This window comes from Rutidosis leptorrhynchoides, chromosome 2, assembly GCF_046630445.1.
Source record: "Rutidosis leptorrhynchoides isolate AG116_Rl617_1_P2 chromosome 2, CSIRO_AGI_Rlap_v1, whole genome shotgun sequence".
Lineage (NCBI taxonomy): Eukaryota > Viridiplantae > Streptophyta > Magnoliopsida > Asterales > Asteraceae > Rutidosis > Rutidosis leptorrhynchoides.
This window is the reverse complement of record NC_092334.1, coordinates 559,717,755-559,741,749: the sequence shown is the minus strand read 5'-3', so window position 1 is coordinate 559,741,749 and position 23,995 is coordinate 559,717,755. Positions and strand designations below refer to the sequence as shown.

The 23,995-nt window shown below is 39.1% G+C and overlaps 1 protein-coding gene across 1 annotated transcript; it reads right to left on the bottom strand.

The window, feature by feature from the left end:
* Nucleotides 1-22,721: 22,721 nt before the first annotated feature.
* Nucleotides 22,722-23,789, bottom strand: LOC139889723 (uncharacterized). The gene has a single exon (XM_071872657.1). The coding sequence runs from the start codon at nucleotides 23,721-23,723 to the stop codon at nucleotides 22,722-22,724; it is 1,002 nt and encodes a 333-aa protein (XP_071728758.1). The 5' UTR covers nucleotides 23,724-23,789.
* Nucleotides 23,790-23,995: the final 206 nt, after the last annotated feature.

Below are 23,995 nucleotides of genomic sequence, written 5' to 3'. Positions count from 1 at the left end.
ATTGTAGCCATAACCTTGTCTTGTGCCAAAGAGCAAAAGGGCACTAAAAAAAACATGTTAAAAGTGATGAAGAATCCAATATTAGTTTTTTTTAGAGCTTCGAATATGGACATTGGTCAAGCATAGATTAGGTCCAAGTGGTTCGATCTAAACTTATCAACGAAAGTAGGGGGTTTAAGAGTCTTTCGAGTTTAACTCTCCGGTCTGGTGCACCGTGAATAACCCCATTGTAATATAAATATCTCAGTAGAGGTGGTTAAACGCCGACCCACCATCGTCTAGTTAGCCATTATCGATGGCCCACGGGAAGGTATTAGGATTTATGTTCATGGAACGTTACATGTAACTGTTAGCGTGGCTCTGAGCTGTTTGGGATTTCGATGGCGCGGGTTGAATACTTGAAGATGAAGATGATGATAGAAAATAGTTGTGTGTTATATCACGTACACGATCCCCCTCTCTATTGTAAGGTTTTGAGACCTCATTTATAGTTGAGCCTTTTTGTTTGTAGTGACATGTAATCGGACAAGGAGGACATTGTCCTTTCTAAATCGCACCACCATGTCCATGAAGCTGTAAAAGCAAAGATGGTCTCTAGTACGATCTGTCAGTTGTCCTTACTACTTATCCGACCGCTACCTGGTGTAGGGATCGTGCCGACCATCTGCAATGTCTTTTTGCCACGTTGTGTACTGTATGTACTTGTCATCCGTTTATATGGCGCTAGTAGTGTTGCGTAGGACATGTAACGCGCATGCATAAGGTGGTTGTTTACACCGGCGCCATTGTCGGTCATGCTTATCTTTGTCAAACCGTTGATCAAACCACGAAAGACATGTATGTAGCACGCGTAATGCGATGTACGAGACATGCGAGTATGCGTATCATTAGACATGTTTTGAACTAACATACTGCTTAGAATGCATATTGATCATCAATAACTTTCCTAAACGACGATGATTTTTCTTTCCATGGTGCTTGTTATTTTTTTGAATATTCAACCAAAAGGAGAAATATATTGACATTTCAAGATCAGAAGAAGATGATGATATTTATGAAAACTATGTTTCCCGTGGACAATTACCCGTGTTTAATCCTTGCATTTTTTAAGGCAAGTTGTTGGCATCGAATACTCTCATTTGCCACGCACGCACGTGCTTTCGGGCGGAAACCCTAACCACATTACAGGGATCCGAACCGCACGCTATTAAGATATTAGATGTCAAGAAATTTCGGAGATCATAAAAAATACAAATGGAATGTGTCAACTATGGACGAAAAAGAAGTCGAGCGGCAATGGAACATTTAGGTGTAGTTGAAAGGTCAGATAGAGATGGTTGTTAGATGATGATGGAGAATTTGGGTATGTTTGCTTAGATTGAGCTTTGTTGAAGAAGATGTTTAATCAGGAAGGGTATTGATAATTTTAAGGTTGTCAAAAATTAAGTGTGTGTGATGTAACATACTTCTGATCACATTCGGTTATACCCGATTTACTTAGTCGAGGGACATCAAGATATGGTGAGGTCAAATATGATGGCCAAACATCTAAAATGCAATGAAACGATCGTTTTAAGTGCATTTTAAGGTTAAACATAACATCTTAAGTAGTATCTTCCAATAGATTTAATATCACTAGCGGGCTGCGTTGCACGATTTGTCTCAAATCTCAATATTTCAAAATTCATTTTAACTTGATATTAGTTCCATTCTACATGTATTTAAGCATGCTTTTTTGAATATGTATTTGCAAAAAAAATTGTACATTTAAGTATTGTGTTATAATGCATGTGATCATATGTCTGTCTCATATGTATATATGTATCATTTGTTATAATAATATTTTCATTCGAAACAAAATTTTCAAATGATTACATAGAGCAATGAAACTTTAAAAATAAATTTGAGTCAAATTTGCACACAATTGTCCACTATCTATACAATATCAACTTAAACAACAAAACAATCAACTATATTTCATACATTCACTTTTGATATTAGCATCACCTTATAAGGTTATTTTCAACATTAAATAATAAACATCACAAATGAATAATGTACGATATAGTGCATAACAGTTCCATGTACATATATTTTGTTCTAATTATATATCCATAAAAGACTATGCTAAAAAGGATTATTTCATAATCTTGATATAAAATAAATGTCGTTACAAAATCTTGTTTATTATTTTCCATTATAAATAGTAGTAATCAATAAATACTACATACTTAGGATCCTTCATGTGATAATAAGCCCAAGAACATAGTATTGTATAAATCATAAAGACATAAACCTATTGATACACATAGAAAACATGATGTATGACTTTGCAATTGATAAGTTTTTAATAATCATTCATGATTTTTAATGCAATAATACTAACAATAAAATGAACCTAGTACTTCCATATCATTAGATGACTAATAATAATAATCATAATATAAACATTAAAAATACTAAAATTGTGAGGTGACACAAAAATCAAAAGATAAAAAAATCTCAAGATACATGTAGACAAATCAACGAATCATCTAATAAGATACATTATATGTAAGAAATTCAAAATAAGTTGAATATACAAATACAAATATACAATATAATAATCATAATATTAACATTTGAAAAGGATTTTCGGAAGGATCAATCCAACATAAAGCCAACCACGTTTCGTCTTGGCTTGTCCACGCTTTACATGTTTTTTGAAATCGGTGCTTCTTCGATAGCTACAAAAACAAACAAACATATATTATATTTAATAATATATATATATATATATATATATATATATATATATATATATATATATATATATATATATATATATATATATATATATATATATATATATATATTTTCGAATACATTTATATAATAATAAAGATAAAGATGAAGTTATAAAAAAACTCATCATACGTGTAGATATATCAACGAATCGTCTAATAAGATACATGACATATAAGAAATTCAAAATAACTTAAATATACAAATGCAAATATAGAATATAATAATCAGAATATTAACTTAAAAATAATAAAATTGCGAGATAAAATAAAAAGGGGACACGGTGGTGGAAAAAATAAAAGCTAAATTATCGGATTGGAGAGCCAAAACTTTGTCATTTGGTGGACGCGTTACTCTCATAAAGTCGGTGCTTAGTAGTATTCCGTTGTACTCGTTTTCCCTATTCCGCGCTCCTTCATGTGTCATTAACTTACTCGAAGGTTTGAGACGTAATTTTTTTTGGGGCGGGACGGGTAATACTAAAAAAATTTCTTAGGTTAAATGGGAATCAATTCTTTGTCCTTATGAGTCGGGTGGGTTGGGTATTGGAACTTTAAAAGCTAAAAATTTGGCCCTACTTGGAAAATGGCGGTGGAGATTTCGTACGGAGGAGAACGCTTTTTAGGTTAAGATAGTGAAAAGTATCTACGGGCGGGACGGGGGTTTGGGAGGGGGGGGGGGGTCGAACCTACTTCAAACAACTTTGGCGGGTCAATTTGGAGAGGTATCATAAACATCAATCGTGACTTCACGAAATTGAACTTAGATTTGACTAATTCGTTTGTTAAAGTTGTATGTGATGGCGAGGACACTCTTTTCTGGTCGGATATGTGGATTGGAAATCAACCACTTTGAGACAGGTTTGGAAGGTTGTTTAGATTGGATCGTTGTCCACAGGCACGGGTCAAAGACAGAATGGTAAAACAAGGTGATTCATGGAATTTTAGGTGGGATTGGATCCAACAACCGCATGGCAGAACAACATCAGAATGGCAGTCGCTGATCGAGTTGTTCTCTGACTTTCGGTTCGGCAACAATTCGAAAGATACATGGACATGGTTACCACACCACTATGGTATTTTTTACACGAAATTGTTAACGTGTATGCTTAATGATAGGATCCTGGCAGAACATATGCAACAAGAAGAGACGATCCGCAACAATCTTCTTCCACAGAAAATCGGTATTCTCATGTGGCGAGCTTCAAAAAACAGACTCCCGGTTTGAACCGAACTAGATAAAAGGGGGATCGACCTTGACTCACTTAGATGCCCACTGTGCAACAATGATATAGAGGATCGAGACACTCGCTCTTAAACTGTTCGTACGCTAAAGACATTTGGAATAGGGTTTTCAGCTGGCTAAAAATTCACAGCTCGAACCCTCCTACTCTAAGCGACATACTTCTCGGGAAAGTTCATTCGAGCACGTCGGCGTCGCGGAAATACACCCAGGCTTGCTTATGGGTGAGTACTTACGTCATTTGGAAAAATTGAAATCGCAAAATATTTAGCAAATCTTCTTTGACGGGCCCACTAGCGCTTCAAGAAATCCAAGTCCGTAGTTTCGAATGGATAATGGGTCGCTCCAAAGGAAAACATCTCAACTGGCTGCAGTGGTTAGCCAACCCAATATATTATGACGATCATGGCTAATCTTGTTTCGTATTTGTGTGTTTCGTGTCCTTATGTGTTATAAGTTTAGTCTGTATCCAGATTTTCTTGTATAGCTTGCTTCCATGTTTCTAAGCCCATGCTCTTCTCATGGATGGGCTGATGCACTCTCAATTTTTAATTTTAATGAATTGTTGGCCTTTCAAAAAAAAAGAGGGAAGATATAAAAACCTCAACATACGTGTAGACACACCAAAACAATATAAGATACATAATATTTAGGAAATTCAAAATAACTTTCAAATACATTGTCGTGTAGATAATCAAAACTTGATTAAAGAAACTCATTTTAACCATCTTTTAGTAATATGGTGTGCACTTCCCATAGCATGATTGATATTAAAAATGGAGATAACATACATATTTATAGTTTAGATAATTAAAACTTGATTAAAGAAACCCATTTTAACCATCTTTTAGTAATATGATGTGCTCTTCCCATAACATGATTGATATGAAAAATGGAGATAACATACATATTTATAGACTACACAAAAAATAACTTACTTCACTAAGAAGATGAAAATGTTATATATTTATTGATCATTAATTAATTAAAAATTCATTTATGACGTTTATAATTAATTACAGTTTTTAAGCTTTTTTACCATCGTATTTTTTTTTTTTACATTTTTACCATCATAATAAATGATATGGATAAATAATATTAATATTACCATATTTATTACACCATACTTAATTTTCTAGGACTCATTTCTTATATATATATAGATTCAGTAGAGGACTTGGCTAGAGGCACTAGTTTTGCTATATTAGTGTACTCGGGTTTTTACTTGGGCAGCAACTTTCGCTACGTATATGATGAGGCTGGGTGAACGTGTTTGCTGCAATTTGAATCAAGTTCATGGTTCAAGTCTAGAGGGTTTGATGTTTAAATCTTTTGCTATGTTTACAAGTATTGACTTTCGGAGTCAATTTGGTGAGTGTATCAAGCTTTATAATATCCGAATAATCGAAAAATTCGTGAAATCCCGAAAAACGGTCAAAAGTTTAACTTTTTGGTCAGGGGTTGACTTTTGTTCAAAATCAATGTCAACTGGTCAAATCTAGTCAACCCAAAGTCAACTCAGGTTAAATTGGGTCAATTTGTTAATGTAACATCCCGTTTTTCCCGTACATATTTAAAGGTACAAACTTAATTTTTAGTACGCTTATAACTTGTGCATTTATATGATTAAAAGACCTAAGTGTTAGTAATTGTGTAATTATATATATATACGAATATGTATGTATATATATGTGTGTTTAGAATATATGCATGTATAGGTATATGCATGAGTCTTTGTTGATGTTAAGGCTTGTGTGACTAAAAGATGAGGTTTAGACGTGCATAGGAAGCGTGAACAAAGTGTACAAGTTGGATAATCGTTAAGTTGTGTAAAGTTGTCGAATGGCTCAGTTGAAGGCCATTGCCGCGCCGCGGAAGCCTTTGTCGCGCCGCGACGTTGAACGCAAAGCAAAGTCAGGAGGCATGTTAAGAAGGGTCGAGTTTCCCTTTATATGTCGCGCCGCGGAGAAGAGGGTCGCGCCGCGACAAATAACTAGAATCTGAGTCAGGAATGATTTAAGAAAGCTCGTAAAATACGTTAATTGCTGCGCCGTGACAATTGGGGCCGCGCCGCGACCCACTGGGCGAACTGGTTCCAGATTTTTGTTTTAAAATAAGTGGTTCAAGGGCAAAATTGTCTTTTCGCGTATAGATCTGATGGAGACTTTAAGTCTCAGCCACGTATCCTCTATTATTGATTTATTTTTCATTTTCTTTCTCTAATTACTCTCAAAACTTAAAAACCCAATTGATTTCAAGTAAGATTTGAGAGTGGAGATTTGTGAATCAAACCTTGGAGCAAAAATTAAAGTTGTTCACCTTATTCTTAGCTACAAGAGGATAGTGTTGGTAAGTCTTAACTCCATATTTTGAGTTTTAATTAGTTTATGCTAGGGTTTGGTTCATTTGGAACTTGTAAGACCCATTTGGGGGTAATATGGGTGGATTTGAGTTATGTTGACGAAAGGAAACCCAAATAGCTACAATCTAGGGTTTTGGTCAAATGAAATGGGATTTGTAAGTGTTAATTGTGTTGTTAAGCACTAAAACACTTGTTAAATGTTGAAAGAATGGTAAATGGGCTAAGTTGACCAAGTTTGTAAGTATTAAGTGTTGAAATGGGTCAAACTAGTAATGTTGACCTAGTTTGGGTGAAATGGGTATGAATTACCCTAAGTTTGTGTTGGTTTAAGTTAGTAGACTTTAAATCGCTAGTTTTAGTGATTTAACATGTGTCTTGACCAATTAAGGGCGGTTTTGGTGTAGTTTAGTTATTTAATGCAGCTTGGGTCATTAAATGCTCAAGTGTAAGTAATGTGGCTAGTTCCACTAGTTTGTGCATTGAAAGTGTACTTAATGTATTAGGTACATTGCTTTGAAGTTTGGAAAGTGCATAATCATCATCCATGTGTCAAGGTGAGTGGAATAATTATGCGTGTACGTATATAATGTATTTATTTGTGTAGTATGAATGTGGTATTGTCGCGGTGTTTAAGACACCACATTCTAAGTAACGAGTAGTATTGCCACGGTGTTCAAGACACTACTCATTGTTTGATTGACATGTGGTATTGTCGCGGTGTTTAAGACACCACATTGTCATGGGAGTGGATGACGCGGTGTTCAAGGCACCACTCATTGTTTTGATTGACATGTGGAATCGTCGCGGTGTTCAAGACGCCACATTGTCATGAGGGTGAGTTAGTCGCGTTGTTCAAGACATCACCCGGGGGATTAGTGATTAAGCGGTGATTAAGTAACACTAATGGATGTTATGAACTCCGATGGTCCTTTACGAGTACCGTTCCCTTGTACGATTGGTTAACCATGGTTATGTGAATGTGTATTTAGCATATTAAACTGTGAACTATATGCTATTATCGATGCTAGCTTCTTGTGAATTGCGGATCTTGGTTTATGCTTAATGTTTGCATAGTTTTCGAATTGCTAGCTTGTGTACGGTATTGTATAAGTGATTGCAAGTAAGTAGGTTGTATATGAACATGTATAATTATGGCATTCACTAAGCATTAGCTTACCCCTCTCGTTGTTATCTTTTTAGATGAAAGGGAAGGGGGTTATTGGATAATAGTTCCCCGTGTTGGATTATTGTGAAGCTTTTGAAGTTGGCCTAACGTTTTGGATAGTTTAGCCCCAAACCATGCTCGAAGTGTTGTTTGGATTAAAACTATCGTTTTTGAATGGGTCAAACTTGTATTACATTTGTTAATGGCCTTGGTGCCTTTTGTAAAACATTAAACTTGTTGTATGTTCTAATGGAACGTGGGGGATAGTTATATCATTTAATTGGTGCGTGATTGTGTATTACTTTAAAAAAAATATTTATCGTATAGAATACGGGTTGGGTTGTTTCAAGTGGTATCAGAGCATGGTCTAAGGGATTTAGGCGACTCGAGATAGGTGCCTAGACTTAGACTTTATTGTGTGTGTGCTTTATGCGGGACTTGTAGGACTTCGGGTCGGATCGGGGATTATTAGTGCATAGATTTACGTGAACTAACCTTGCGCTATTTGTTTTGTGATGTATTTTAAATCCATCAAGCGAGATAGACGTTGTACTAGCAAGTTAATGCGAGATGTTCGCGTAACAATGATTAGCTACCATTGTTACGGGTGCAAATTGTGTCAAACAAGCGATGTACGATGATTGTTGAGCAAGATGGGGCGGTAAGGTGTATATGTGTGTATGTGCGTGTCATGTCGTTTCATTCGTTGTTTAACCTCTTTCGTTTTATAGAATGAAGATGAGAAATGGACACGACACCGATAATGGGGGCACGAGCGAGGACCCCGAGTTCACGGCCAAAGTTGAGGCCATCTTTAAACGTCAAAAAGCGGAGTTTCTCGAAGACGTTAGGAAAATGTTTCTTGACACGATTGACGAGCAACTAGTCAATATAGTAAAGGATCAAGTTAAGGCCGTTCTTCACGAAGATAATGTGGGAAGACGGGACTTTTTCTATAAGAACTTCAAGGATTCTCAACCTCCCACCTTTGAAGGTGAAAGAGACCCTCTTAAGAGTGCCCGATGGATCTCCGATATGGAGGGGGCTTTCCGTACTTGTGAATGTCCTCTCGATAAGAAGACAAGGTACGGGTGTAGTATGTTGAGGGGCGATGCTAAATTGTGATGGGACGCGAAGATCCAACTTTATGGCGAAGAACAATGCATGAAATTCACTTGGGATGAATTCAAGAAAGAGTTTTTCGATGAATACCGAACTCCGGCCGATCTACTAGGCTTAAGGACGAGTAACGTTCTTTGAGGCAAGGGTCGATGGATTTGAACACTCTCAAACCCATGTTTTTGTCCAAGACCCAATTTTGCCCGGAGTATGTCAGGAATGATAAAATGTTGAAAGAAGATTTCTATCGAATCTTGAATGATAGTTATCAAGAGAAGATAAGTGTAAATGTGGTGAAAAGTTTCGATGAGTTGTTTAATATGGCCAAAGGTTTTGAGGCGCTCGTGTTAAGAAAGAGTGGCTTTACTTTTGGCAAGAGGAAGTTCGAAGCTACAAGTCATTCGAACAAGAAGAGTAAGGGTGCAACCGAGAGTGTCGGTAGTGTGAAGAAAAGTGTTCCCGGAGAGTTCCGTTATTCTTGCCACAATTGTGGACGAAAGGGACACATGGCCCATGATTGCACCAACCCTCCTTCTACAACCAAACTCACTTGTTATAATTGTGGTAAAGTGGGGCATAAGCGGCTGGAATGTCCCAATTTGAACAATGATCATGTTAAGAAATTGGAGAAAGCGGCGGGTACGGCTAGGGGTCGCAACTACTTGATGACGAATGAAGAAGCCAAACAATCAAATGAAGTCGTCTCAGGTACTTTCATGATTAACTCTAGTCCGGCACGTATACTTTTTGATAGTGGTGCTAACTTGTGGTTTGTGTCTCCAAGATTTGTGCCTAAGTTGAATAAACCGCTAGCTAAGTTAAGTCATCCGGTAGAAGTCGAAATAGCGGGTGGTAAAATGGTGCTAGGGGTTGATGTTTGTAAAAATTGTAATGTTGTGTTTGGTACCGAAACTTTTGAAATCGATCTCATTCCGATGACTTTGGGTGATTTTGATATTGTTGTTGGTATGGACTGGCTCGATCCTAATAGAGCCGATATTGCATGCCATGATAAATTCATTCGTGTAAAGACCCCAAGTGGGGGAGAGTTGATTATTCATGGCGATAAGCGAAGAAGACTTGTGCCGATATGCGCTTTTGCACGGGCACGTTGTTTCCTTGTTAGTGGTGGCATGGCCTTTCTTGCCCATGTAGTTGATACTCGTGATGAGCCACCACCCATTCGTGAAATTCCGGTGGTTAACGAATTTGAAGACGTTTTTCCGGATGAATTACCGGGTGTCCCGGCAGAAAGACAAGTTGAATTTCGCATTGAGTTGGTTCCGGGGGCTACCCCCATTGCTAAAATTCCTTATCGTTTAGCACCGACGGAAATACAAGAGTTGTTAAATCAAACCCAAGAATTGCTTGAAAAGGGTTTTATTCGACCGAGTTCCTCGCCATGGGGTGCTCCGATTTTATTTGTGAAGAAGAAAGACGGTTGTATGCGGATGTGCATCGATTATCGGGAGTTGAACAAAGTGACGATCAAGAATCGTTATCCATTGCCTCGGATCAACAATTTGTTTGACCAACTCCAAGGTGCAACGTATTTTTCTAAGATTGACCTACGGTTCGGCTATCATCAAGTACGGGTCCGTGAGGAAGACATAGAGAAAACGGCTTTTCGAACTCGTTACGGGCATTTTGAGTTCGTAGTTATGTCTTTTGGTCTTATGCACCGGCGGCATTCATGGATCTTATGAACCGAGTGTGCCAACCCATGTTGGACAAGTCGGTAATTGTGTTCATTGACGACATACTTGTTTATTCTAAGAGTATGAAGGAACATGAGCACCATTTGCGCGAAGTATTGAAGACTTTGCGGAAGGAGAAGTTGTATGCAAAATTCTCCAAATGTGAATTTTGGCTAAGGGAAGTTCAATTCCTTGGCCATATCGTGAATAAAGAAGGTATCCAAGTGGATGCGGGGAAGATTGAGACGGTGAAGAGTTGGGGACGACCGACTACGCCTACGGAAATCCGAAGTTTTCTCGGATTGGCCGGTTATTATCGTCGGTTTATCCAAGACTTTTCTAAGATTGCTTCTCCTTTGACGAAGTTGACAAGGAAGAACGTAAGGTTCAATTGGGAAAATGAGCAAGAAATTGCTTTTCAATTGTTAAAAGAGAAGTTGTGTCAAGCTCCGGTGTTAGTGTTGCCGGAAGGGGTAGAAGACATGACGGTTTATTGTGATGCTTCTTTAAATGGGCTCGGGTGTGTTCTAATGCAAAGGGGTAAAGTCATCGCTTACGCCTCTCGACAATTAAAGGAACACGAAAAGAAATACCCGACTCATGATCTTGAATTGGCGGCGGTGGTACATGCGTTGAAAATTTGGCGCCACTACTTGTATGGTGTCAAGTGTACGATTTATTCGGATCATAAGAGTTTGAAACATCTCTTTGATCAACGAGATTTGAATTATCGTCAACGTAGGTGGATGGATGTGGTAAAGGATTATGATAGTGAAATACTTTATCATCCGGGGAAGGCGAATGTGGTCGCGGATGCGCTAATCCGAAAGAGTCAACATCCGGCGATACGAGTAGGATCGTTACGCATGATTATTACTAATGAATTTCTTGTGAAGCTTGGTGAGATTCAAATTGAAGCTTTCGTTCACAACAAGCATGAAGAGCGGATTGTGGGGCAAACGAAGTCTATTACGTTAGGCCCGCATAGCTTGTTATCTTTTCAAGAAAGAGTGTGGGTGCCTAAGATGGGTGGTTACCGACAAGTGCTCCTTGATGAAGCACATAAGTCAAAGTATTCCATTCATCCAGGTGCAACGAAAATGTACCTTGATTTAAAGAAGGAGTATTGGTGGTCGGGCATGAAACGTGATGTTGTTAAGTATGTTGAACAATGCGTCACGTGTTTGCAAGTTAAAGTCGAACACCAAAAGCCGTACGGTAAGTTACAACCATTGGAAGTCCCAAAATGGAAATGGGAACACATTACCATGGACTTCATTACCAAGTTACCAAAGACGGAGAGAACCCAATATGATACGATTTGGTGATAGTTGATAGATTGACGAAGAGTGCTTTGTTTCTTCCCATTCGAGAAACAATATCATCAGAGACTTTGTCTAAGTTGTTTATCAAGGTGATATCGAGACATGGGGTTCCTATATCTATTGTTTTGGATCGAGATACTCGTTTCGCGTCTCGGTTTTGGAATAAGTTTCATGAAGATATGGGTACTCAATTGAAAATGAGCACGGCGTATCATCCTCAAACGGACGGTCAAACTGAGCGTACGAACCAAACGTTGGAGGATATGTTAAGGGCGTGTATTATTGATTTTGGTGGTAGTTGGGATGAGCACTTACCATTGGTGGAATTCTCGTACAATAATAGTTACCACACTAGTATTGGAATGCCACCTTATGAGATGCTTTATGGGCGTAGGTGTCGAACTCCTATTTGTTGGGGTGAAGTGGGATAACGAGAAATCGGGAGTACCGATTTAGTCCTAGAGACGAATAGTAAAATTGAGATGATTCGGGCTCGACTTAAGGCGGCGCAAAATAGACAAAAATCTTATGCCGATAAAGGTAGACGAACGATCGAATTTCAAGAAGGTGACATGGCGATGCTTAAGGTTTCTCCATGGAAAGGTGTTATTCGGTTCCGAAAGCGAGGAAAGTTAGCTCCTCGATTTATTGGTCCTTTCAAGGTTTTGGAACTTGTTGGTGAGGTTACTTATAGACTAGAGTTGCCCGAAGAGCTTGCGAGGATTCATAATACGTTTCATGTTTCCCATCTCCGTAAGTATCTTTTGGATGACTCGACTTGGGTGTCGTTAGAGGAGATTACCTTGAACAACAAGCTAGAGTATGTTGAAGAACCGATAGCCATTCTTGATGAGAAGGTTAAAATGTTGCGGAACAAAGAAGTTAGAACTTACAATGTGCAATGGCGTCATCGAAAGGGTTCCGAGTTTACGTGGGAATCCGAAGAGTTTGTTTTGGTTTATCTTCCGGCATGTCATGCGGCTTGGATCGCGAGGACGCACTCCGATTTAAGTGGGGGAGAGTTGTAACATCCCGTTTTTCCCGTTCATATTTAAAGGTACAAACTTAATTTTTAGTACGCTTATAACTTGTGCATTTATATGATTAAAAGACCTAAGTGTTAGTAATTGTGCAATTATATATATATATATATATATATATATACGAATATGTATGTATATATATATATATATATATATATGTGTGTTTAGAATATATGCATGTTTAGGTATATGCATGAGTCTTTGTTGATGTTAAGGCTTGTGAGACTAAAAGATGAGGTTTAGACGTGCATAGGAAGCGTGAACAAAGTGTACAAGTTGGATAATCGTTAAGTTGTGTAAAGTTTTCGAATGGCTAAGTTGAAGGCCATTGCCGCGCCACGGAAGCCTTTGTCGCGCCGCGATGTTGAACGCAAAGCAAAGTCAGGAGGCATGTTAAAAAGGGTCGAGTTTCCCTTTATATGTCGCGCCGCGGAGAAGAGGGTCACGCCGCGACAAATAACTAGAATCTGAGTCAGGAATGATTTAAGAAAGCTCGTAAAATACGTTAATTGCCGCGCCGCGATAATTGGGGCCGCGCCGCGACCCACTGGGCGAACTGGTTCCAGATTTTTGTTTTAAAATAAGTGGTTCAAGGGCAAAATCATCTTTTCACGTATAGATCTGATGGGGACTTTAAGTCTCAGCCACTTATCCTCTATTATTGATTTCTTTTTCATTTTCTTTCTCTAATTACTCTCAAAACTTAAAAACCCAATTGATTTCAAGTAAGATTTGAGAGTGGAGATTTGTGAATCAAACCTTGGAGCAAAAATTAAAGTTGTTCTCCTTGTTCTTAGCTACAAGAGGATAGTGTTGGTAAGTCTTAACTCCATATTTTGAGTTTTAATTAGTTTATGCTAGGGTTTGGTTCATTTGGAACTTGTAAGACCCATTTGGGGGTAATATGGGTGGATTTGGGTTATGTTGACGAAAGGAAACCCAAATAGCTACAATCTAGGGTTTTGGTCAAATGAAATGGGATTTGTAAGTGTTAATTGTGTTGTTAAGCACTAAAACACTTGTTAAATGTTGAAAGAATGGTAAATGGGCTAAGTTGACCAAGTTTGTAAGTATTAAGTGTTGAAATGGGTCAAACTAGTAATGTTGACCTAGTTTGGGTGAAATGGGTATGAATTACCCTAAGTTTGTGTCGGTTTAAGTTAGTAGACTTTAAATCGCTAGTTTTAGTGATTTAACATGTGTCTTGACCAATTAAGGGCGGTTTTGATGTAGTTGAGTTATTTAATGCAAATTGGATCATTAAATGCTCAAGTTTAAGTAATGTGGCTAGTTCCACTAGTTTGTGTATTGAAAGTGTACTTAATGTATTAGGTACATTGCTTTGAAGTTTGGAAAGTGCATAATCATCATCCTTGTGTCAAGATGAGTGGAATAATTATGCGTGTACGTATATAATGTATTTATTTGTGTAGTATGAATATGGTATTGTCACGGTGTTTAAGACACCACATTCTAAGTAACGAGTAGTATTGTCGCGGTGTTCAAGACACTACTCATTGTTTGATTGACATGTGGTATTGTCGCGGTGTTTAAGACACCACATTGTCATGGGAGTGGATGTCGCGGTGTTCATGGAACCCCTCATTATTTTGATTGACATGTGGAATCATCGCGGTGTTCAAGACGCCACATTGTCATGGGGGTGAGTTAGTCGCGTTGTTCAAGACATCACCCGGGGGATTAGTGATTACGCGGTGAGTAAGTAACACTAATGGATGTTATGAACTCCGATGGTCCTTTACGAGTACCGTTCCCTTGTACGATTGGTTAACCATGGTTATGTGAATGTGTATTTAGCATATTAAACTGTGAACTATATGCAATTATCGATGTTAGCTTCTTGTGAATTGCGGATCTTGGTTTATGCTTAATGTTTGCATAGTTGTCTAATTGCTAGCTTGTGTATGGTATTGTGTAAGTGATTGCAAGTAAGTAGGTTGCATATGAACATGTATAATTATTGTATTCACTAAGCATTAGCTTACCCCTCTCGTTGTTATCTTTTTAGATGCAGGTGCGGACAAAGGGAAGGGGGTTATTGGATACTAGTTCCCCGTGTTGGATTATTGTGAAGCTTTTGAAGTTGGCCTAACGTTTTGGGTAGTTTAGCCTCAAACCATGCTCGAAGTGTTGTTTGGATTAAAACTATCGTTTTTAAATGGGTCAAACTTGTATTACATTTGTTAATGGCCTTGGTGCCTTTTGTAAAACATTAAACTTGTTGTATGTTCTAATGGAACGTGGGGGATAGTTATATCATTTAATTGGCGCGTGATTGTGTATTACTTTAAAAAAAATATATTTATCGTATAGAATACGGGTTGGGTTGTTTCAGTTAAAAGTCAGTCAAAAACTCAAAGTTTGACAACATTGGTTTAGATAATTGATAGAATGGACCTTAAACAACTGACAAATAAATGGGCCAAGTTACTTGATGTAGTTAAATGAAAGACTTGTTGGGCCTTAGCACACAAATTAAATTATATAGATCAGACAACAATTTTGTATTTGACTTAAAAACCTCCTGTATAAGTATCACACATCAGCTTAAATAAATGATATGGAAGACTTATGGTTCCGACACGGTGTAGTGGTATTTATACTCCATACTAACCTTACATTTAAGCTTATCCAATATGCTAACCCATATTGATCAAGCATATTTCCGCCTAGGATAGAAACACGCTTGAGTGCAATAGAGGAGGGTTTTATTGGTTCAGCGGCGTTAACCTCCGGTCCGGTTACCGTGATAACCCTAGCTGAGATGATGATCTCGGGAGGGTGGCTAAAGGCTGACCGCCGGCCGATAGCAGCGCCGATTGGCGGCGAAGGGGAAAAACCCTACGAGTAGTCGTAGGTAAAAACCCTAGTGAGAATGTGTCCCGATTAGATGCCCTAATTGATTGGTGACCCCACTATTTATAAGAGGGAATTAGGGTTTAGGAGGAAGACTTGACCGCGGCCCATGGACCAAGCCCAATTACTCGGCCCGATGGGCTCCGCACATCATTAAGTCCCCCAAGTTCGGTGTGACATATTAATGTCATATCGAAGTTACAAATATGCCACCGCAAATGACTCATCACATAACCCGCACCGACTACGAAGTCAAATGCATAACGAATCCACATAGTAATGTGATGACGTGATGTAATAATTCCGCATGCCATGCAGTCATGAGGCGAGCGGGGATCCGTAGGGTGGAACCCTGCATAGTATGGCCTACACATCATAACTATACGCGACACAGCCCCGCGCATTGCAATCATGCGTGATACGACCAAATGTGTCGCATGCATGTTAACCACAACTACTCGCGATGCATCCTTGCGCTTAACGCAATGCAGCGATGTGAGCATGCTAACTTCCACTACCATCCACAATGCACAAAGCAACGATGTAGCAAAAACAAGACTTGAAGGGATACTGATAGTATACCATCACTCCCCCCAGTTCGGTATGAAATGTGAAAGCATGTCATGTCATGGCGAACTATAAATAAGACCACGTCAAAATGACATCCTGAAACAACTAGCTTATCAGAACTTGTAGTTGTATACAAGGCATCTCAGACTCACGGAGTCTGATCTCAGAGTCATATTGAGGCATCCCTACCACATATTTGTGAGGGATATCAAGTAACCATGCACTTACGCAGCGTAATCATGGACATTTATGCATTTGATTGTAATTGCCTATTATCACGAATTAAGACAATTCACACAATGTGCGCATAAGTTAACCAAAACCTATGCACAATTTCGGGCGCTGCGTAAAATATACCAATATTTCAACAAAATGCCCGTGTGCGAGTCCGCACGAAAAAAGTTTATACTCATAAGTTACAACATCACTTGCTCTGTCACGTACTAGGGGTGCACTTAGTTGTATGGTAAGGCAATGCTAACTAAAAACAAACCAATGTTTTTATACTTAAGAGTTTCCCCAAGTAAACCAATACTTAGGATAATTTAATATGCACAAGCAAACCAATGCTCGTATTTTAAGTCGACTTGGCAGCCTTCTAGTCTGCGAGGCGCTTGGCTAGGGGAAAACCAATTCCCTTCACCTGCCGTTATATTCTAGCCTTGTAACCAAACAGGCTTCTGCCGCACGGGGGCTAGAGGACACCCCTTAAGTAGGCAGGAACCGCACAATAAACTATTGATAAAATATGTGCGAGAGATTTATTGGCATTTGAAAGTTATTATATCCGCGACACGTTTAATCTTGCCATGAACAATAGAATTTTGAGGACAACAGAATTCCATTCTTCGGTTCGTACACCATAGAAAATCCTAGCGGGATTGTGAGTAATGTGGGGTTTAAGGATCTTAGAATTTAACTCTCCGGTCCGGCTACCGTGAATAACCCAGATCAAAATGATGATATCGATGGGGTGGTTAAATGTTAAGTCCACCATCGATAACGCTCGTTGATCAATGGCCCCGTGAAGGTTGTAGGTTACCGTCGTAAGAGACTGACCTGTTAACCTTAACCACAAATGAATGAATGATGACGATGGTTTCCGTAACTCGACTATCGATTCGATAGAGTATAATCTACGTGACATTGCGTCCTCCGTCAAATGATTGTAATCATGTGACGAACTGGGAAAACCCATATAGTTAATCATACTGTTAAAACCCGAAAATCAATCATGAAGATGATTGTAGGCAAGGAAGTAGGCGAGAAGCCATGCAAAGAAGAGGTGTATCATGCATAAGCTAATGATGTGGGTGATCAAGTCCAACTAGCTATATACTACGTCTCTTTAACGTCGTCGCATGCCAAATGTGGTGAGGCCATGGGTTTATGCGGAGCCACCATGGTCTTAAACCATATGCGCAATGCACAAATGAAGTGCCGCCATAGGCTTACACAGAGCTGGCATGGCGAAAAGCAAAGTGTGCAACACATATGCAACGTGTTGCGTGTTGTACGTCGCATGAAAATCCTGCGGCCATGGGCTTACGTGGAGCTCCTATGGCGCAATGCAAAATGCATAAAAGTGTTTTCGGCTTTGGGTCGTCGCCAAAGGAAACAAATCATCCCTATCAGTTAAAGCCATATATCCTGGTAGCCCCCATTTCAATACTACTAAGTATTTAGTGGTGTTGAAATCCAACACTAAGTTGACAAAACCTTTAAGGGTGATACATAAACACGTATGGAAACTTGTGCAGACGGAATTCCAACAAGGAAGAAACGTGCACGGCATCGCGTATAGAACTTTGTTCAAATAAGCACGCTAAAGGGTAGCTGAAAAGCACTATGCAAAAGACTGTACATATCACTGCACAAATAATCGTTCAAAGAACCGTGCAAGTTGTGCAACATGTAAACCGCATCCATGGGCTTATGCGGAGCTGCCATGGTGCAATGTGCAAGAAGTATGGACATAACTGCGGCCATGGGCTTACCTGGAACTGCCATGGCGCAACACAAAGTGCGCGCAACACATATGCATTGTGTTGCACACCGCACATAAATTGTAGCCATGGGCTTACGCAAAGCCGCCATGGACTTAGACAAAGTGCGAGCAACACATAGGCAATATGTTGCTCATCGCAGGTAAAATGCAGCCATGGGCTTACGTAGAGCCGCCATGGACTTAGGCACAGTGCGCGAAGTACGAATAAATTGAAATGCACAAATGAGTCTCGAGAAGTGGGGATAGTACTACTCGGGATTAACGCCCATAATGGCGTCCGAAGCGCAAAGGAACTACGGAAAGATATCGTGTATTGCTGAAGTGCGCTATGAAATATTTTACATCACATACCTATGCCTTCACCGTAAAACAAGTAATGAACTGCGTCGGCCTTTCTAACAAACTAGTATACAGTCAATGACGACACCACGGATCATGAACCGGGAGCAACCCGTCCAGAGGCATAATTTTGGGAGATATTTCGAGAACGCATATTGTGCAAACGGGCCCACCAACTATAGGTTATATGGCTGCACATGAAACTTGAACACGTCTTTCCAATTGATAACGTAGTACCATGCTAGCCCCCATTTCAATACTACGAAAGTATTATGTGGTGTTGAAATCCAACATTAAGTTGACACCACCTTTAGGAGCGATAAACGTGTAATCGAAAAGGAATTCGAATGCCATGATTTATCATTGTAAGGTAAAGGAAATGCACAAAGGATCGTGCAAAAACCGTGCAAAGCACACAAACTGCAGCCATGGCCTTACGTGAAGCCGCCATGGTGCAAAGAATACGTGCACGCAACACATGCAAAGTGTTGCGTGACGCACAAAGAATCTTGCAACCATGACCTTACGCGGAGCCGCCATGGTGCAAAGGAAAAGTGCGCGCAACACATGCAAAGTGTTGCGAACCGCACAAAAATCTTGCAACCATGACCTTACGCGGAGCCGCCATGGTGCAAAGGAAAAGTGCGCGCAACACATGCGAAGTGTTGCGAACCGCACAAAAAATCTTGCAACCATGACCTTACGCGGAGCCGCCATGGTGCAAAGGAAGTGCGCACAACACATGCGAAGTGTTGCGAACCGCACAAAAAATCTTGCAACCATGGCCTTACGCGGAGCCGCCATGGTGCAAAGAAAAAGTGCACGCAACACATGCAAAGTGTTGCGCGACGCACAAAGAATCTTGCAACCATGACCTTACGCGGAGCCGCCATGGTGCAAAGGAAAAGTGCGCGCAACACATGCGAAGTGTTGCGAACCGCACAAAAAATCTTGCAACCATGGCCTTACGCGGAGCCGCCATGGTGCAAAGGAAAAGTGCGCGCAACACATGCAAAGTGTAGCGCGACGCACAAAAAATCTTGCAACCATGACCTTACGGGAAGCCGTCATGGTGCAAAGGAAAAGTGCGCGCAACATATGCGAAGTGTTGCGAACCGCACAAAAAATCTTGCAACCATGGACTTACGCGAAGCCGCCATGGTGCAACGTGCGCCCAACACATGCAAAGTGTTGCGCAACGCACTAAAATTCTTGCAAACATGGACTTATGCGAAGCCGCCATGGTGCAAAGAAAAAGTGCGCGCAACACATGCGAAGTGTTGCGAACCGCACAAAAAATCTTGCAACCATGGACTTACGCGGAGCCGCCATGGTGCAACGTGCGCGCAACACATGCAAAGTGTTGGGCAACGCACTAAAATAAGATTACCAACCAATCATAGTTAATGTGCAAAATGGGTTCGCAAAGAGGTGCACAAATGACTGGGCGAATTACTGCGTAAATCTCCGTGCAAGATATACACATAAACCCGTGAGAATACACGCAAAGAACCACGTAAATGTGCATGAACACATAATAAGTGAGACGTATATTGTCCCTTGCGTAATTACCTCTGACTATGTCATAAAAGATAAACATAGTATCCAACTTATAATTTAATTAGTGAATATATTGCTCATCAAAACTAGTCCTCGTATCAATACTAATTATAAATGATAGAAAGAAGGCATGAGATTTTGATATATATTCACTATGTGTAAATAAAAAAGGGGTAGGTAACATATTGTGAACACAAAACGGAGTATAAAATATGTGCAGATTCTACCTCATTCCTCCTATTATCATTTTATCAATTATTATTAATTATATATGATAAAATTGATCCCAATCTTGGTAAATATGCCGACCCATTAATTGATTATAAAATCAACTTAATAATTACAATCAATTAGTAAATCTGGGTAGCTATGCAAATCGTTAACTAATATAACGTGATATCCCAATATCTTTTGGCAGTTGTACGTTACTTTATAAAAGTTGTACATTTTATCAAAAACATGAAAACTGAATAACTTTTTATGATATTAATGAATCGATTATGAACAAAAATTGGCAATCAAATGACGTGAAACCCACTTGATTTATCATTATCTTCAGCGGTTAAAAAAAAAAAAATTCCGTCACCCCAATATAAACGTGTTCAATCCATTTATACATTACCCCATGACCCGGACCGCAAGAATATTGCGACGACAATTGCCAGATTAACTCAGCCGTTTGATAGATTTGTAAGCGAAAAAGTTGCCGGCGATCATCGAGTACCGGCAGCAATCGAGCGCAACCTCGTCGATTTCACCGATGACGTTTGAATAAAAAACTTTCATGATGGTTATGAGGTCACGAGATCTGAAAAGATTCCTTTTTTTTTATTTGATACTTGTATGATTTAAAAAAAAACCCACGACAGAAGTATTATCATCCTTTTAACTCATGTATACAAGATCTAGAGGTATTGTGATTAATTGATATAAACTTTGAACCACAAATTAGACTACACGTTAATACCTGTTAATCTCTAGATTATCAACGTAACGAAACAAAAGTAAACTTACAGCCGTTGGATTGATGGATGAATACAAGATATGTTCTATCTCTCAATGAAAGCACCACTTGTTCATGGATATATTTTCCTTCGGAAAATATATGCATGAACACATATTAATCACTAATCCTATATCTATAAATCACTGGGAATTCTATTCCTAACACTAAGGATTGTTCCTGCCGCTATGTATTTAGACATGATTTGATGGTACATTCCTCAAAGACCCGAGAGACCAAGGGCTCGGTTGGGGGAGGAAATCACAATAGCTTGAAGATGTCAGATGAAGTTAGCAGATGTTTTTTTTTTTTTTTTTTTTTTTTTAACCTAGGTATCCAACATTTTTTTAACTAACTAGTCCCAGGGCCACTACCCGCTTTACGAGCAGCCCGGAGTCATTGCAGGCGAACCTCCGTGGCCATGAGAGAGAATAACTTTGTGGGTGCAAGGAATCGAACCATTGACCTCCACATTGGAAGGTCAGGGTCTTACCATGCCACCACCACCTTCATGGTTTGTATGTTCTTGTTCCTTTGTGATGATGAAAGTTTCCTTGTCGCTTAATAAAGCTTTTTTTTTCCAGAAAAAAAATAAGTACAACTAAAGGTGTATCACTTATACATCACACATCATACATAAGTGATTATAAAGCTCTGTATATAAGATTTGTTAGGTAGCATCAGTTACGCTCAATTCTGATTACTTTAGCATATAAATCATGGAACATCACTTGACTCTCAGAACAAATTTCACCATTTATATGAAGAAAAAACGAGTAACTTCTACCCAACCTGCAATGAAATCGCAATCAAACCAACATGGATGCGAATAATCATTAGTTTGAACAAGTGCAAAACCACAAGCTACGAAAGAGAATCTCGTAAAAAGCCACTACAACCACTATTTAAACTCTACATCATCAATAAACCACATAAAACGATGCTCAAATTACAAACAGTTCCATCAAGTATCCTACTAAATTGCAGCGTTGTAAATGGCGGCCATCTCGACTGCTAGTTGGTTTGGTTACTAGCTCGTCGAGTATCGTCCAAGAACGTCAAATTAGCCGATCAACGCTAAAATACCAGGTCAAAGTCAGTGTGAGTCAGATATGAGTCAGTCAAAGTCACGGTTAGTCAAATTTAGATCAATATTTCAATATTTCTTATGCTCAGATTGTGTGCCCTATACATATGTTTGAAATAATTACACTTGAAATATTTATCTTTGATATATCTGTGTGGTATATGTAAAATATATATTACTAAAACTCAACATTAATCAACGTCCGACTAGTCGTTAACTCGACCGACTAGTCTTCGTCTCGGGACTTTTCCAACCTTGCTAAATTTTAGTCCAAGGATAAACAATATCAACTATTCAAAACGACATTCACCTAATAGCATAAAAAACGAATCATAAGATCCAGAAATTTACCCAGAAATCAATCTTTGCAAATTGGTACATGATAATTTAACATTTTAAAATCTACAAAGTCAGGCTTCTACTTCTACAAAAGGACAATGAAAAATAACAACACAAAACCACACACCAACCCTAATTATCCTGATTCAACTGGAGCCATTTCTTCAACCCAATTCAAGTCGATTTCATCCCGAAAAAGCCCTAAAAGGGATTCTTCCTCGGCCTACCTCTTTTTTTAGGAACTGTAGCTCCAGCTGTCGGAGTAGCAAATGATATATTAGTCGTAGTCTGCTTTTGCTGCACATTAGGTTGCACACTCGGTTGCACAACCGGTTTTTTCGGCTTCGTAACCGGTTGTGGTGGTGCGTAACCAAATCCCATGTCACCAGGTTTCGCCAACGACACACTACTACCATCCGGCAACGAATCAACCGAAGGCCACGCTTTCACATCCGTCGGAAACATAGGTGGCATCCAGTTTGGTATACTTAACGTTTTCGCCTTATCCGAATCCTCCATTGCAAAACCCATCGGAAAATACCCCCAACAACAATAATAAGCTTCTTTCCCAGTAATAAAAGGTGGTAACGATTCTTCAGGTATCGCAACCGCCTCATACGCACGCTTACATTTCATACATCTCAAACAACATCCTTCAAATTTACAAGGATACTCATACAAATTATAACAGAACGGACACGTAGTCCATATCGTCCTGTTCTGATTCATTGCAACTGTATCAGATATATTCCGCCTAACAGGTATCTTTTCTCTAACCAAATCGACTTTCGTAAACGCAAAATTAGCATTATCGTAAGCCGATTTCCGATTACTATCGGATAAAACTGCCCAGGCGTCGGAGATTAATTTAAACGCGGTGTCGGCGAACGGAAACTTGTTCTTATCAGGATGTAATAATAAAGCTAAACGACGATATTGTCGTTTAATTAAATCATCATCGTTACGGTGAGTATTAGGATCGATTTGAAAAATAGCATACCAGTTAAGTTTGTTGTTGATTCGTTTATCAGATGCGATGAGGACATCAACAACGGCTAAGATCTGATCTGAACCGTCGAGTAAAGGTTCGGTTTCTTGAGCTAAAAGTGCGAAATCACGACAGCCGTTGAGATCTTTGGAATGTAAAAGCTTTTCGGCGATTCCGAGTAATCGTTCGGCTTCAGCTCTGCTTGTTGATTGCATTTTGGGGTTGAAATTAGGGTTTGACTGAAGTGCGAGGGTTGGTGGACAGTGAGGTGTTAGTCCGAGTTTTATTTTTTTAGTGGGTGAACCGGAACAAAAATGCAAATAAAAAGTTGTAGTAGTAGTAAATAGTCAAATAACTAGCAAAATGACCCGTAGAACCACGGGTATGCGTAAATAATAAAGTTAAATGATATGTTTTAGTGTTTAAGCGAATGTAAATGTCAAAGTCTTAAATATATTAGAATTTGAATGAAAATTCAAGTGAATAA